The following is a 16,858-nucleotide window of genomic DNA, read 5'->3' on the forward strand; positions in this document are numbered from 1 at the left end:
TTCGCCCTTTTAACACATTCTTTACCACGTGTTGGCGAGTTGCCTTTCCTGCTTGTGCCGCTTCGCTGGAAATTCGAGGAAATGACATAACCACTTTCCTTTGTGCGCAAACAGTTTGCATTAATTGCTTATGATCGACGCAAACTAAGCGATTTGTAAGCGGGTTGCATGCGCATAGGAATCGTTTTTGGCTTTGTTCTTATTACGAAATCAACGCGATTCATTTTGTGGCCCATTCATAGTTGAGTTTTGTCTTAATCATTTCTGTACACCTATTTATTAAAACGGTGTAGACTCGTCAAACGAGGCTGTACTTCTTAGCTCTGTGCTATTCTGCCACCATGCCCTTTGTCGTTGTGCGGTTAGTCTTCGTGCTCATTTTGGCTGCGCCGCTTTTCGCCTACTTTTCCCAGGCTCGAAACACAAGCGCAATGAAATGCTCGAGGCCATTTAGGTATTTCACTAAAGAGCAGGAAACAAGCCTTTAGACAAGAGTTTTCATACGGTTATCACTTTTATGTTGGGAGCATCGGAGAAATCAGTGAACATCAACACTTATTTTTGCAGAGTTTTATTACTCCACGGATAGCGTCATGAAAAGGCTTCAGGCTCGTCAACAATCTTTGATGCCTTGATTATGAACATCCTGTACAGGTCCTTGTCAGCGTCGGGGGCGTGCAATACACGAGCGTAGTCTCTCATGATCGCCGTAAGTTCAACTCTCTCTTCTGGAGTCACCATCTTGATTATTGGCAGGACATTCATGTATGTTGCTGGAATGAAAAGTGACGGCGCAGCGTCAGTAAAGTTTGGACAACTAGCAAGTCGGAAGACTGATTATGCATCCTTCTCAGACCAGTTACAAATTGTTACGTGGACTTTCGTCGCCCCAGCCATTAACGGTTTCAATTGAACTGTGATGAAAATTTCGTTACAGCAAACTCTTGACGATTTTGTAGCATCTGTTCATTATTCAGGAATACGGGACGGATGTTGACGCCCGTAATTCTGCAGTGCTTAAAAAAGAATACGACAAATTCGTTGCACACTACGTCAAATCGGCAACTTTGAATCTGGTCAAGTTAATATGAAAAGCGTCGCGTGGTCACCTAATGAATTTAATTTCAGAAAATTTTGTTGCTGTATTCTAGATATTTAAATTTCAGGCTGGCATGTTGAGTAAGGTGCATCCATGCCGACTTCGAGAGCCTCGTACGAGTTTGCTCATTCTCAAACGCAGTATGCCGTCATAAGGGATGTCACAAGGGATGTTTCAAAGGTATATGACCGCAGATTACACTGTACACCTGGGAAATTTCGGGCTTTCGGTTTTTCTAATTGTTCTGCAGCATGCATAGCTGAATTGTCAGCTCATGCAGGGTTTTTCTGACAAGAAAGCAGGATTTTGTGTTAGATTAGCGAGAGGCGTTCTTCCAGAAGCTATCTTTGGTTGGTTGGTTGGTTGGTTTATGGGGTTTAACGTCCCAAAGCGACTAAGGCTATGAGAGACGCCGTAGTGAAGGGCTCCGGAAATTTCGACCACCTGGGGTTCTTTAACGTGCACTGACATCGCACAGTACACGGGCCTCGAATTTCTCCTCCAAAGATGGTATCGCCTTATTGAACACACTTATCACCTATAGTGCTGGTAGTTGTTTTGTGAAAACATTAGTGCACTCTTTCGACATACGTTTTCTGTTTTCGCGGATGAACTACTTTCTTTCCATCCCTATAGGCATACATATTTAAATATATATATATTTTGGTAACGGCTATATGCGATTCGTGTCGCTACCCATAATTAAGAAATTTGAAATATTGGTTTATACTCGCCTTCTCATTAAGCCATGCACCTGTGCCTTATTAAGATAAAGTAATTGCGCAAGACCATACAACCTTGTTTCAGGAGCCACAGTCAAGTGGGGCTGCTCAAAAAGACAGTCGGCAGACGGTATGCGGAGTACGCTGAGCTCATGCTGGTTCGTGCATGGAAAGATCGGGCGCCCAGTTGTAATTTAAGGCTTCTACCTCTATCCCATAATAACATTCGGCTGTGTTTTGTTCCCTTCAATTTGTGCCTATAACCTCTGCCCGACTCTTGATTAAGAGCGAAAAGCACTGCGATGCTGCCGGGCTTTTGATGTATGTCGCCCGCGCTGCTTTGTTTCTGTGTTTTGAGTTTTAGGTGTTCAGTCTATAATAAAAGCATGTCTTTCGCGTCTATGCGAGTACTTGTCTTTACCGTCCTCCGTTATTTAGTGTTAATTCGTGCTTCTACTCTCACCAGATCATTTTTATTTCAGTGCTGCTTTAACGGTTACAGTTTACATTTACAATTTAAAATTTTGAGTGCGACCACGAAATACTGCCGTATCGCATCTGATGAAAGATTTTGAACCTACACAGAACTTAACACCTTCGATAATTTCAGTAGTTCAGTACAAGATTAGTGCATGAGATATAATTTTTAGAGGAAATTCCGACCAGTGTTGCACTCTCCCATAAAAGGATGTCGGTAATTTACTTCTGCTTTTCCGACCGATCTTTCTTGTTCCTACTCCCTGATTTCATGTTTTTTTGGACCAAATGTTTAGTATTCCTTGCAATGCACCCGCAATAAGGACACCATCCGCAGCAGAACATATCGTCTTTGTTTTGAATTGTCAATACCTGTTTCTACTACTACTGCTTGTACTCAACAGATTTTTTTCATTTAATTTCTTCTGCAAATTCTTTGCCACTGCGTACCTTTCTGCTGTGCCTACTGAATCACAGAAAATACGGGTGCTAAAATGTTTGGTTCCGTTGCATGTGCTATCAGTCCACTTTGTTTTGAGCCAGAGCACAGAGGACTACAACTACAAAAGGCATCTCTTAGCTACTCGATCACAGGTATCCTGCCTAGAAGCACAAAAAATACCACGTCTTGATTTCGCAGGCGCATGCTAATGCAATCATTACCTCAATCAGCACTTTCTCGCCCGAGTGCTAGCATGTTGATTTAATCTTTAGCTGTATACAGTGGGGATGTGGTACGCTTAAGTCCTGCTTCACGCGGCTAGATTGTCGCACTCCGTCACAGCATTTCTACCGTCACAAATACGCTGGGTAGCCTTAATTTCTTGCCCTGTACGAGCTGAAGCTTTCAATTATTGCTGACTTTCTGCATAACCGCTTCCTCTTCCTCATAAGGCTGCTTTCAGAAACCCCGATTCTAACTCTCGGAGTGAAATTGTCCGCGGGGGTTATTATTTCTCATCGGTATTCCAGGTTTGTATGCGAAAATTTTTTTCTATTCCTGTCTTTTTCCTTAAGTTTTGTGGTCGCTATTCATTCCTATCCTTACCTCTCGATTTCTTGCACGTTAAAAAAACCTTCCTTCATAACATTACATATTATGTCGCAAAAATAATTCTCTTTTCCTTAATAGGTCATTTTCCTCTTTTCAATCTCCTCACTTTTTTCTTGGGGCGGTACCACCCGATTATTTGCCAACCTGTGTCATAGTGGGAATGCGACATTCTGGACATGAAGCCGACAGCAGCAGCATTTGTTTCTCCAGGAGCTTCCGACAAAACAAAATGAACTAGCTGTAGAGTAATATAATCCTAGTATGTCAAAAGAACGCGTATCAGGACGTAGTAGGCGATCGAAGACAGGAGGCTTTAAATGCTACCTGGAGCTCTCATTCTCGCATAAATATGCATCGTTCTAAAATTCATTAGCTTTGTGTTGATAAGGTCATCGTACGGTCTGCCGGATGGAGCACTCGGACGCCATGTAAATTCTCAATGTTTTAACATTTATGGACATGCCAAAGACATGCCAATTTCCCAACTTTGGATATCAGGCCCCGAATTTACTGCTGAATTGCCACTCTAGCTTTCTCCTGCAATGCAGGGGAAGTCAATTGCAGCCAACTACTGTAAGCCGCAGCACAGTCATGCCGTGATATAGAAGTATGGCCAACACAGTCCTGGCGTTGTGATGCCGTAGCACTTTGCTGTGGCAAAATGCCGAGGAAGAACGTTTGTAAAATACTCCACTTTTACAATTGCAGCAGAAAAATAATACATGCACAGGGGCTGCTTATAATGAACAAGAGCTTGTCTGCTTGAATTTGCAGTTTCCCATTCATTGACTACAGTTGATAAGAGACACCTCCAGCTCATACTTTTCAGCAGTACTAAGCCTTACCGACTATTTCTTCTTCGCTGCAGCCGTCAAAAGTCGTAGACCGCACGATTTCAAAAATACTTGGATAGAGGCCAGCGTCTTTCAGTAGCCCGGAGACAAAGTGAAGTTGCTCTCGCTTGCTGCTCAAGTCCTGTGTTTTCGGGACGAATTTCAGCAGCGCCTGCCACGAGAGACAGGCACATGAAAAAATGTTACCGTTTATATGCACTTCATTCCCAAAGCACGGATAACAGAAACTGTTATTCAGCGAGTTGCATATAAGGCTAGACGGCCCATAATATATGAGCCCTAATGATAAGCAACTGCCAGAAAAAATGTTTTACAAGCAGCCCTATATTGGCTATTGAAGTAAATCTTGCTGTGTGAAAAAACATTTCGACTAATGACGAGAAGGGAAAGGAATGCTTCACTGGAGTGTTTTGATATGATATGCACGTATAATTCGGAGTTTTGGAGTTTTGGAGTTTCGGAGATTCGGAGTTAATAGTGCACATGAATTTGCGGGTTTAAAGGTGGCACATTAAAAACATGTTTAATGTGCATTCTTTCCTTTTAATGATGCGAAACACACCAACTACTACACATATTCGCAACTAGGAATTCGCCAGCTGAGTCGATGAAACATTTTTATCACTGAATTTCCCGTGTCACGCTGCTTCACCTTCAACAACCGAACTGCGGCTACGACACCAAAGTCAACTTAAGGTCACATAATGTTAAAAAAAACTTATAGCGTGGCTTCATGGTAGTTAATTCTCATTGCGAATCTGATGCAAGCTGTCGTATGTGCTTTTAGTGAAATAAAATGACGAAGCAGCGAACATATTCAGCTTTTTTTCATGCTCATTTGACGAAGCAGAAATGACTTCACAGCACCACTCGGGTGTCGAAACCGAAACTCCCGAAGAAAGAAATTATAGTGTAAACTGTTTTACAGAGAGTAGGACAATTCGATATGGTGGTGCGTGTGTGAGACAGCTCTTGCATGCCCTTAATTTTTTTTTGAGCACTCAACTTTTGCAGCCGTCCTAACATAACGGCAGCATAAAGCAGTCCATACTGATATGTGTCGGCAACTGCTCTTACATTATGCTCTGCCAAAGCTTGTAACACATCCTTACGTGGTGCTGAATTATCCTTTCGTGTTGTAAAAATTAATGAAGCCAAACTTCCTGTGAAGTATCGGGCCACAGAATACTGGTGGTGCCTGTGTGCACTTTAGTATCTGAGCGCTGGGTTCGGAACGGTGAATATTGGCGGAGACGTACAAATTTCTCGCAGTGTTTTGATCAGGTGCTCGCATCGTCATGATCATCCCGGCAGATAGCTGTTGCTGCTGCGAAATTGATTAAAATGCGCAGTGACGGAAGGGGCGTTCCCAGCAAATAGAGAGGGAGAGGGAGAGAGAGATAAAGATGAAGAGGAAAGGCAGGGATGTTAGCCAGAAGGGTGTTCTAGTTGGATATCCTGCACAGTGGAAGAGGCACGAGGTGATTGAGAAGGAAAAGAGAGAAGGGACGAGGAGCACCATCACAATTCACCAGTCGCTGCAGCCGTAAGGCTGCAGTTGAGTTCGGCTGCAAGAACTGGATGTAGCGCGTCCAGTATTTGCAGTGCGTTGTGTGGTCCTGGCGTGTGCAGGCAACAAAACACAGGATGTAGGACATTCATGAAGGACGTGAACATTGCAGTGAGATGCATATGTTTTCCATGGTCCGGGTCGTGGTTTTTGTTTTTATTAGTCGTAGGCATTGGACATTGAAAGTGGGACAACGTACCTCACCTTGTGGGCGTACAAGGCTTCGATAGTGGTGGCCAAGTAATAACTGGGGCTGTGGGTAAGGCGCCACCAGACGCCGGGCTCTCTCGATTTAGTGTGGTTGTTGCAGGAAGCGGTCGATCTGCGGTGACACTTGGTGCCTTCCCTTCAAAGTTGACTGCCTTCTTCGAGGAACTTCGGCTATGCGAATGAGTCGTCGAACTTTTGCAGCGGTCTCTCTGTGCATAGAATGGTATCGCACCATTTACTTCAGTACCGCCTGTTCAGTCTTTCGACGGCGGCAGTGTCGAAGAGAAGCCTTGAGGGCCACGGCAGATGGCGCACTTCAATGCACCCGCGCTGCAAATGTCGCCGCCGTGTGGCTCGGAGTATCTTTGGCACAGAATAGAGTTTTGCAGACGCCACTCACGTGACCGATGCCCATGCACTTCATGCACTGTAGCGGCTTAGGTGCTAAAGGTCGTGCTGGGTGCCGAAAGTGCCCACCCTTTACGTATGATGGTATACACTTACCTTTGAAGGTCAGCTTGAGGAATTTGCACCGTCTGACGCCACGTACTTGGATTATCGGAGAGCTGTCGGTCGGCCGCTTGAATAACACGGGAAAATCGGCGCCATGGATGGCGACGTCAAGGCTGTAAATTACGGCAGCCGTTGTGTCGCTCTCTTGGAAGATAAGAGTACGCACTCTGGTATTGCCCAGATTGGTGGTGGCAGTCAAACTTTCTATTGCACTCCGCTTTTTGAAATCAATGACAATAACGTTTTCATAAAGGTTTACTCTCATGTCCTTCATCCCTCCTAGTACGAGGCCTTCGAGATACATAGAGGTGGCTTGCACAAACAAGACGGCATGTGACGGGCCACTTTGCACCATGGTGATCGTTGACGGGCTTGATGAAGACTACTCGGGTAGTCTGCGCAGCCTGCTCTTGGTCTTCCTGGTAATATCCGGTACGAACCCATCGTCGATCGAGGAGTCAGCACTTGGCGCTCAGTACACCACAGTGTCCTGGCTGCTTCAGTCAATCACATGGTAAAGGTGCTTTCTGTGGGCGGCCGCTGCCGACCTACCGTGTTCCGGAGGTGGCCCAGCAGCCTCGGCTTCCATGGCCGTAACAAAAAGGGAGTGGTCCAATCCTGCTTATGCCACAAACAACCAAAAACTGCAGAGTCGTGAAGTCAGCGTTCTGATACCAGCGAATGGAGAAAAGCCTACAGAAATGCGCGGGTTGTTGTTTTCCACCCGTCGGTTTCAGGAAATCTGCCAAGGCGAGCAATTTTGCCCGGTCTGGGAGGGGGCCATCTTCGGAGATCAGAGAGATATAAAGAGTCAGCTCGTTTTCAGCTCAGTCAGGGTTGTTTAATAATTTGAGACAGAAATGGTAATAGCGCTGCAACAAGACATACACAAGAAAGACTGACACAGCACATGCTCTAAAGAATGACACAGGACAGGATAGCGCATGTCCTGTGTCAGTCTTTCTTGCGTATGTCTTGTTGCAGCGCTATTACCATTTCTGTCTCAAATAATGCACCATCTAGTCCACATTGACGTTCTTCTCAACCGTCGTTTAATAAAGTGCGCTGTCGCAGTACAAAGTCACACTGCTCGAAATAACATGCCCGGTACAGAACGACGGGCATAAATGACATAAATAACGGCTCCAGTATCAACAAGGGCGTATGCAGCGACATTGCTTTGAGGCGACGAAGTACATGGGAATATCAACAGTAGCACTATTCTTGTCCTCGGAAATCCGTTTAGCAGTTATCCTCCGGCGCGAGTCTAGGCCAGAACAGCAGCTTGGCTTGTTGGTGATCCATCTCGAAGTAACAGCGCGAAAACATAGGCAGGACACATAGAGTAAGAAGACACCACGAGCGCTGTCTGTCAACAGCATGCGAAGTGTCCCTCCACTGCCGGGAGTCGGAGATGAGGCGGAGGCGTCAGCAGTCTCTGTACAGGCGGGCCTGCCGGTACCATTCTGACTTCAAAACCTTCAGACATCTGAGACCGTGGCTGTGAGAGGGGGCATAGCCTCCAAAGAGGGCAATCACCTCCGGGGGAAGGGTCTTCATACGAGCGCAGAACGACATGGTCCTCGTTTGGCAGACCGCGTTGACAAAGATGGCAATGAAGGCACGGAAGTTGGAAGTAAAACACTGAAAAGAGCCCGAGGTGCAAGAAACGTAATTAGCCAGAACAGCAGCTTGGGCTTCCCTGCTCTCTTAGCCCTCATTAGCAACGTGGTCTGCCAAGCGAGGACCATGTCGTTCTGCGCTCGTATGAATATCCTTCCCCGGGAGGTGATTGCCCTCTTTGGAGGCTATGCCCCCTTTCACAGCCACAGTCTCAGATGTCTGAAGGTTTTGAAGTCAGAATGGTACCGGCAGGCCCGCTTGTACAGAAACTGCTTACGCCTCCGCCTCATCTCCTACTCCCGGCAGTGGAGGGACACTTCAAATGCTGTTGACAGACAGCGCTCGTGGTGTCTTCTTATTCTATGTGTCCTGTCTATGTTTTTGCGCTGTTACTTCGAGATGGATCACCAACAAGCCCAAGCTGCTTTTCTGGCTAATTACGTTTCTTGTACCTCGGGCTCTTTTCACTGTTTTACTTCCAACTTCCCTGCCCTGATTGCCCTCTTTGTCAACGTGGTCTGCCAAGCGAGGACCATGTCGTACTGCGCTCGTATGAAGATCCTTCCCCCGGAGGTGATTGCCCTCTTTAGAGGCTATGCCCCCTCTCACAGCCACGGTCTCAGATGTGGGAAGATTTTGAAGTCAGAATGGTACCGGCAGGCCCGCTTGTACAGAAACTGCTTACGCCTCCGCCACATCTCCTACTACCGGCAGTGGAGGGACACTTCAAATGCTGTTGACAGACAGCGCTCGTGGTGTCTTCTTATTCTATGTGTCCTGTCTATGTTTTTGCGCTGTTTCTTTGAGCGAGTCTAGGGCGGTGACACATAGAAGAAAGCCAGCGGCCCAGAGGCGATGAAAGCCTTGAGCAGTGAAGATCTGTCTGTCAGTACTGGATGAATTTCGCGGAAACTCTTTCTGGAATGGTTGGGGAATGTGTTGTCTTCGCACTTACTCCATACGTGTCCACTGATTCGATAGGCGAAAGACAAGAGATGGTTGTCAGGAGAGAGCCATGAGTTTCGCTGTGGCACCACGCGAGAGAGGAGAGGCAGAGAGTTAGTACCAGGCACAGTATTAGTAGAAATGAAGGCTTCCCGGTGATCATAGGGTGGAGAGGGGCTACGGCGTAGGTAAATCGAGCGTTTTGAGCGGCTTGGTTAGCGAATAAAGGGAACGGTTCAGCGAAGTGTTCCTGAATTACTTGCCTAGAGCGAACTGAGATGACTCGTGGGCGTAGAGCAGCACTGAAAGCTTCCGATCGAATCCTAATACAAGAATTAGATTTAATAGAGCAAACGAAAGTAACAACCACTGGTCTTGCTTGACACTGTCCCATCAATTCGACTGGCAGAGATGCGTTCCGGCCAGAAAACCTATTTCTACCGATTTCACCACAAATGAGCCGAGCACCAGGCCAGGAAAATGCTTCTACCCATTGGATGTCCGGTGGCGCCGGGGATCCAACCACGCTCCTCCCGTATGTGAGGAGGATGCGCAGATCAGAAGCACACATTCCATAATGCCATTCAGTCTCTGTTTAATCTCGCCGTGCAGCATCGCTGCACAGCAACGCTGTGCAGCGTCCGAGTCAGAAGTTATTTAGTGAGGTCCTGACGGCCTTGCGTCAGCAATGTTCAGTAGCAGGGCCCCCTCTGCACTGAGTAATGTTGCAGGTTTGTTTAGCTCATGCGCGAGGACTACGGCAGCCACAAGTGAAAGGTTTAACTTACAAGCAAAGATGGCTTTGAGAAGGTGTAATGCATTTTCGACTGACAACAAATGCACCTTTGCAATACCTAAGATTGCGAGACTGCAACGGAGTGATGAAGATCGATTGTTTCTACCATGGCATAACACACTATCGTATTGGATGAGATTGGTCGCTGGTGTTGGCACCTGCTGTAGCAGCAGGAGCTCGAAAAGAGCTAGTAGGCATACAGTGAAAAAGTTAGTAGATGGAGATAATTCTTCCCTTACGAGATGCCAGTTGTCCTTTCTAGTCTTGCGGCTAATCTTTCGCACATACCTGCCAGCGTGCGTAAATGTTCAACGACCAGAACCGTGAGACCTGGGTATCTCGGGCCACGATGCGGTGATGCTCGTTGAGCTCAACGCATGTGTCATATGCAGTAGCTTTACCATCACTAGCCGTCAACAAGTGTGAGCATTTTGACAGCGCATTTGTTTTTGGTGAAGGAAGGCGAATGCTCTCGAAAAAGGTCATGACTAGAATGCGCTATAAAACTGGCGTGGTGTTCTGGCGTACGAAGACACTGCATATTTGACACAGCCAATGCCACGCGTAAGCCAGGTTCAACGGAAAGCAGAAAGACTTCATTAAGCCGTACTTTTGCTACCGCGTTTAAGTGTGCTCGCCCAGTTCTATGCAGATAACATTTGCACCTTAATGTATTGCGGTCGCTGGGTGCTATAGAAAAAAACTTCTCGCCTTTGCTTTCCCGGTTACGAGAACCGAAGTCGCAGCAGCATGGCACCCCAACGAAGGCCTAGTTGTTTTAGTGGCTAAAAGTTCGATCTATTTGTCGCAAAATGCTTGCACATGGAGCATTCTAGTCACACAGCACGGGAATTGTGATTATCGTCTTCCGGAGAGGAAAAAAAACAACATAGCGCAGGAAACGCTCCTTCCGCCAGCGGAAAATAAAAATGCGCATGCCCACATGACAGGATACGGCCAAAGTAGCCGTTGAAGAGGCAGAGGGTGGGAGCAGGTGGAAGTGAGGAGGAGGTGCCAGGATGCGCGAGTCAGCGGCAAGATACGAAAATGGCGCTACTTTTGGCAGCATACAGCGGCTGTAATATACTTGAAACATCAAACATTATCTTCAATAATTGTGCACTAACATGAACAAACAAAAACTAAACTGTATAGATCCAGTAAGCGGCTGGAAAGAATTCCCTGAGCTAACTTTTTACGTTATACAGTACCTCGTGAAATTTTGACCAACCCTAAATAGCACTACCCCCGTGACATAAGCTCAATTTGAAAATAAATCGTTTCTATGGGAGGGAAGTTTCTTATAGAAAAACTTTTCATTCATTCCACTATGTTCGCTTCATTTGGACAAAGTTGCTTCTTAGTACCTACACATGCCATACAAAACGGTGGTCAGCGGGTAATGTTCAGAGAACTTCGTATAGCCGTACAGGCAACGGCCGATATCAAGGGTGGCATTGCTTACAGGACCGAAGAGTGCAGTTTAATATAATTACATTCCATGCTAATATCCTCTCTCTTAACCCAGCTAGTAACATTACTTTTGTAAATCTGATGCATTTGGCTCTCGAAGCCCGCGTACACTTTTTGTAAAGCATTTCATTCATGTGAAAGCCAAGGTTAGGCCGTGGGACGTCTGTATCTAATGGAAAAGCACTATTTCCCACTGATAACGGGAGTCGAAGCCGGTACGCCTTGCACAGAACATGAATGATGTACCACTTGGCAAGTGGGCGTGTACCTAAGTACTTACCTCGTGAATAACAGCTGAAGGAGCTCCGGACATTTGAGTGGGCTCATGCGCTCATGACTGTGCATCTTTGAATTATACAGTGCGTCATTACATGCCGAATTTCGAGCGCAAAAATATGAGGCCATGTCTTTTGTCTTGTCCTAATCTTTTTGCGCTAGAAATCCTGCAAATATGTACCAACTAGACTGCAAGAATGATCTCGTACAGCATTAGTTGTGTGTTCATCAAAAGCCTGTCAGTCGTAAGATCCTCTCCAAGGTGCAAAATATTGCTTGAAAGCTGGATCAAGGTTCACATTCTAATTTGCTCATCGAGCATGGGATTTAAACTACAGAGCCCACATACTTAAACTAAATACTGAACGCACCACACGCAACGAAGAAAATGATTCTCTCGGTTTAAGCACACACACAGCCACCACAACCTCTGTAACGAAACGAACCGCCCTCTGCAATACAAATAAAAATATACTGAAGTATTGTGTTCCTATGAGAGCACATGGTGGACCATAGGTGGACGAACGTATGCTCCGGGAAGAAAATCTTGTTCACAAACCTTTGAATAGCGTGCCCACCGCTCCATCTTGCACAAGGTCTTCCATACGACCGCTGGCTCATGTGAAGCGTAGAACACGATGAGACACTCGCCGTGTGGAGTCAGCAGCCTGGCTATGTTCTTGAAGGCGGCGGCTATGTCATCAACCCAGTGGAGACAGTAGAATGAGTAGACTCTGTCAAAGTGGCCGAAGCGTTGAATAAAGTCTGAAACGTCAGCTCCGATGTCGAGAAGGCAGAATTCGAGTTTCTTGTGGGCCGAGTGACATTTCGCGTATTCGACCATTTCACGCGAACAGTCCACTCCGACGATCCTACGGCAAGGCAGGCACTGAGGAAGAAGGACATCTCTCGTGAAGTCGCCCGTTCCGCAACCCACATCTAGGAACTGCTGGAAGGGACTGGGCTTTGCTCTGAAAGCCAGCTGACAAAACTGGAGGACGAATAGATTGTATTTCCGCTGCAACTTATTGCCTTTTGCATAATCTTCAGCTGAGATCTGAAGGGTGCGGGGTGCATCTTCGGAAGGGAAATGGGGCCGGTCGTCCCTTTCGAGAGTACCATTCGGTAAAGACATAATTGGTAGGCCCTTGCTTTAGCGTAAAGCAGCTGCAAAAAGGGCAGGTCTGTTCAAGTCCGGAATTTAGGCGTGTATTAGCAAGTGATAAGGACCCAGACAGCTGCTGCTTTGATAGTGTACTTACTGAACGCAACAAAATGGAACGCAGCGTGAATGTTGCTTGCGATATCTTTCACCACCGGATCAGGAATGCAGAATGCATCCCGTAAATTGCTACGTAACTATTATCGCTCACTAATCACACCGGCGCTCCAATCCTTTCATAAGGCTGTCAGGAAAACACCAGGAATGATGGGAAACAGAGGGCCGGCAGAGTATGGGAGTCCGGATCATGTGGTAGCCTGTTTCCGTTCCGCTTGTATTCAGCACCTCATGCTTCTGCAACCCCTGTAAAAACAAAACATGCAGTAGTCAGGTTTTGGTTACAAATAAGGAAAAGCGAAGCGCATTGGTCGCACCAAGGCAAAAGCTAATGGAATATATGTATCGATGTAAGGACAGTAAATGAGGTGCCATGACAATATTATTTCTCTAAGTGAAACTTTATTCGTGCGGGACAAATGTGTCGACAATTAAAAAAAACATACGTTTGCAAGGAACGCTGCAGTTCGTGGAGACTGTATTCCCCAAGAGGTAGAAAAGAACCGTTTTTCGATTTCGCGAACTTTAAATTTTTGATGAGTACAGAGCAGAAAAAAGATTGTTGAACCTATATTTTTTTCTGTAATTATATGTAATCCATTCCTTTTGAATCGGCGAAAAAGTCGCTGGCTCTTGTTTTGTGCAAAAAAAAAAAAATGTCATTATTCATAAAGATATTTGTTCCTAAAAAGCACTTTTGAGGACATTAGTGAGGCGTGATATCCACCCGGCGTCAACAGTTTTCACGGCAGTAAATTATTAGCAAAAGGCAAATTTCCTGAATTCCACTAGATGCAGTGTGAACTTAAAAACAAGGAACCTCCACTTCACTTAAGGAACTCTTAAAAACCTCGGGCCTCTTGAGGCTATCCCCCAGACTACACGGAAACAGTTGTGTGTTGTTGTTTAATGGCGCATAAGCAACTGAGGCTGTCGTGCGCCAGCCAAACGGTAGAAGAAATAGTGTTTTTCGGTAAAACTTGACCCCAGCAAACTTTTAAAGCCGGTTGTACGTAATATGAAAGTAGTGCTGAAACTTTTCCGCTGTATTCGTGGTTCGTTGTGCTGCTGTGATAGAAAATTAGTGCGTATACGCAAGTAAGTCAATTTTAGTTGCGTTTTGAAATCTTTCGAAATTCAAGAATCGAAAAGCAAAGCAGTCTGAAATAGGTATTTAAATACATATTTACAACAATACAATAACAAACTAGCGAAGCCAACCCTGTAAGCCGTTGAGCGGCAAGAGGGAAAATAGAGGAATTCAGGATAATGGTTCAGAACAGATATTCGGCTTCAGCTGAGGAAGACGATCTTAATTTTCACAGAGTGCACGATAATCTCACATCTATCATTGCGGAGTGCGCAGGTGGTGGTGGTGAGAAACTTTTTATTGGAAGGCCTAAAAAAACAAAATTATGCAGATTGTGGGCGGCTTTCAGTCTACCGGTCGTGGTGTCCAGCCAGTGCCTAGTCGCGACGTCCTCTGCCTAGGTCACCAGCCGAAATTGGAGTTTCGGCTCGGTGCTGGAGAAAGCAGCCTCCCACTGCTGCGGACGGTTTGCTGCGGACTTCTGCGGACTGTTGCCAACGTAATGGGCCTATAACCTTCTACGGAGCGCAGTTTTGCTTCACCAGTAGTTTTCGGGATTAGCACTGTGTGGCTTCTTGTAAAAGACTGAGGAAGGGCTCCTCTATCGAACCCCACCGTGAAGACCCGCAGCAGGACAGGAGTGAGAATAGATTTAAAACCCTTGTAATATTCACCTGAAATTACGTCAGGACCAGGCGTTTTTGAGACTCGCAACTGTTCGATTGCATGCTCTATCTCTTCTTGCGTGAAAGAGCCGCTAATAAAAGAACAATCGTCTTCTGATAACGAGCTCACTAAGGTGCTGAAAAGCACTCAAATTTTTGAATTATGCGCATCAGGAGAAACATTAAACAAGTTTGTGTAATAATCCACAAATATAGACATCACCTCATTTGTACTGGTGACTAGTTTGCCATTGGACATCATCCCCGAAATAAACTTTGCAGTCGCATGACGGCGCTCATCAAGCAAAGCCTGTCGTGTCGGATGCTCACATTGCAAATCACGCTTGGTACGAGATAGAAAACGGGCAACCCTGCAGCATTCTGCATCAAATCGTTGTAACTCACTTGTGAGACTAGCAAATTCATCCGTATATAAGCCAGCTGCTTCGCATTCCAATTCATACGGGTTGTACAAATTTTTACCGAGTGTCTGCTTCTGATGTTTCCTGTAAAAGGACCTCACGGAACAAATTTCTATAGCTGTAGCCCGGGCGTTCTGTTTGAACATTTCCCAAGCGACCAACAACGGCATCTTGCTCGAGAAACAAGGTTCCAGTCGTGAGCGGGCACGAATGACAAATTCTTCATCATTGATTACTGAGGAGTTCAGCTTCCAATGCACCCATTTCTACCTAAATTTTGAACAATCACTGAGTGTGAGGAGAGCAACCACCATACAGTGGTCAGGGAATGAAAGTGGTACAGTGTCACATACGAATCCACGGGAGACAAGTGCGAAAGATGCATAAATTCGATCTAGGCGAGCGTGAGAACGGCACTGAATGCATATGTGAATGAGCGGGAACCAGGACATGAAGCTGCGGTATAAATGAGCCCTGCATCTTCTGTAACAAGTGAAAAAAATTCACCGCTCCTATCTCTGGGTGTATCAAGACCAGCACGATCAACGTGGTCGCACACACAATTAGTCACCCATTAGCAAAACGTGCGGTCAGAGTCCAGTAAGCTGGCTATGCTTTCAAAAAGACTGATGTGCTTCGGTACATTAATAAAAGTATAGAAAATAATTAGTCGCCATGGCTTTCCATAGAACAGAAAATCGCAGCATATCAACCGACCCTAATTACCGACATTATAGGTCAACCCCGAACAGCGGAGTGCCTTGCGCAGAAACAAAGAGCAACCCGCCGACAAGCCCACAGCATGCGTCACGAGGACACTATATTCTGAAAAAAAGGGCTGGAAGACCGCCTCGATATCCTCACTTTCCATTTTCGTCTTCTGGACGGCGATAACATTAAGAATCCTGCTGCAGAAGAGTCGGCGTAGTTGCACCTGTCTCTGGCGAGTGCTAAGGCTACGTACATTCAGTGGTGCTCTGATGAAGTAGCCAAGACGACTATAAAAAATCATGCCTACAGTTGCATCTGCCTGTCGGTAGACGGCGAAGCCGTCTTAGAACCACCGCCAGGCCTCCCGGACCGCGAACGTCGGCTCTTCCTCTTGTGCCTCGACATTCGACACCGATGGCTATGCGTGCTGCGCACTGGGTCCTCATCGTCACTCGTTTCGGAAGCGCAGGACGCACGGTGCTTCTGAAGCGGCTCGTCTGCGGAACCAGGTTCATCATCCGCTGGAAGACGGCCCTGGTCCGGAAGCTACTGGCCAGCAATGACAGGAGGAGGCGAAGTGCCCGCCGTCGTATCCGTAGGGGCTTCAAGGACGGCGGCTGGCTCTCCACCAGCAGCAGAACTCAGCGCCTCACGCTAAGGCAGCGCTCCATGGCCATCCGCCCGTTCTTTACACTCTGCGGCAGCACTTTGGGGAACAACCGGCGCACTGGCACTCGAAGGCTCAGTCACAGCGGAGACTGGCAAGTTCCCAGTCGCGTCAAGAACTTCTGTAGCGTCCATGATGTCCTTCTGTAGAGCGTCGTCAGGGGGCCGCACGCGGTGCCGCAGCTTGTTGGCATACGTCATGACGCCCTCCTCCGTTGTGTGGCCGAAATCCCGGCAGTCGTCATACCGTGGCGACGACAGTCCTGACGAATGTGCCCACCGCGGTTACAACGTAGACACAGAGGTGGTCTTCCCGGAATCAGAAGAAGGCTCTGTATGCCGCACACAGTCAGCTGGTGTGGAACGTCACTAACCCCGACTTTTTCAGCAGGAGACAGGATGACATCACGGCT

General features: G+C 46.6%; 1 protein-coding gene across 1 annotated transcript; it reads right to left on the reverse strand.

The window, feature by feature from the left end:
* Positions 1–591: 591 nt before the first annotated feature.
* Positions 592–16,646, reverse strand: LOC149337194 (juvenile hormone acid O-methyltransferase-like). Its single transcript, XM_089554343.1, has 5 exons — positions 16,508–16,646; positions 15,111–15,152; positions 12,172–12,656; positions 4,198–4,357; positions 592–773 (listed from the first exon to the last, which is right to left on the reverse strand). Exons 1-5 carry the CDS (start codon positions 16,644–16,646, stop codon positions 592–594), a joined length of 1,008 nt encoding a protein of 335 aa, XP_089410469.1.
* Positions 16,647–16,858: the final 212 nt, after the last annotated feature.

Source organism: Amblyomma mixtum, chromosome 7 (genome assembly GCF_055824585.1).
Source record: "Amblyomma mixtum isolate Tamu chromosome 7, ASM5582458v1, whole genome shotgun sequence".
Taxonomy (NCBI): Eukaryota; Metazoa; Arthropoda; class Arachnida; order Ixodida; family Ixodidae; genus Amblyomma; species Amblyomma mixtum.

Bases quoted from the DNA above. Each gene is read 5' to 3' on its own strand.
- LOC149337194 (XM_089554343.1), bottom strand. From the start codon at position 16,646: ATGACGTATGCCAACAAGCTGCGGCACCGCGTGCGGCCCCCTGACGAC. The intron at 15,153-16,507 runs GTGCGCCGGTTG...GTCCTTTTACAG, and splicing joins GACTGAGCCTTCGAGTGCCA to GAAACATCAGAAGCAGACAC. The intron at 12,657-15,110 runs GTATGAATTGGA...TCTCAGCTGAAG, and splicing joins GGTAAAAATTTGTACAACCC to ATTATGCAAAAGGCAATAAG.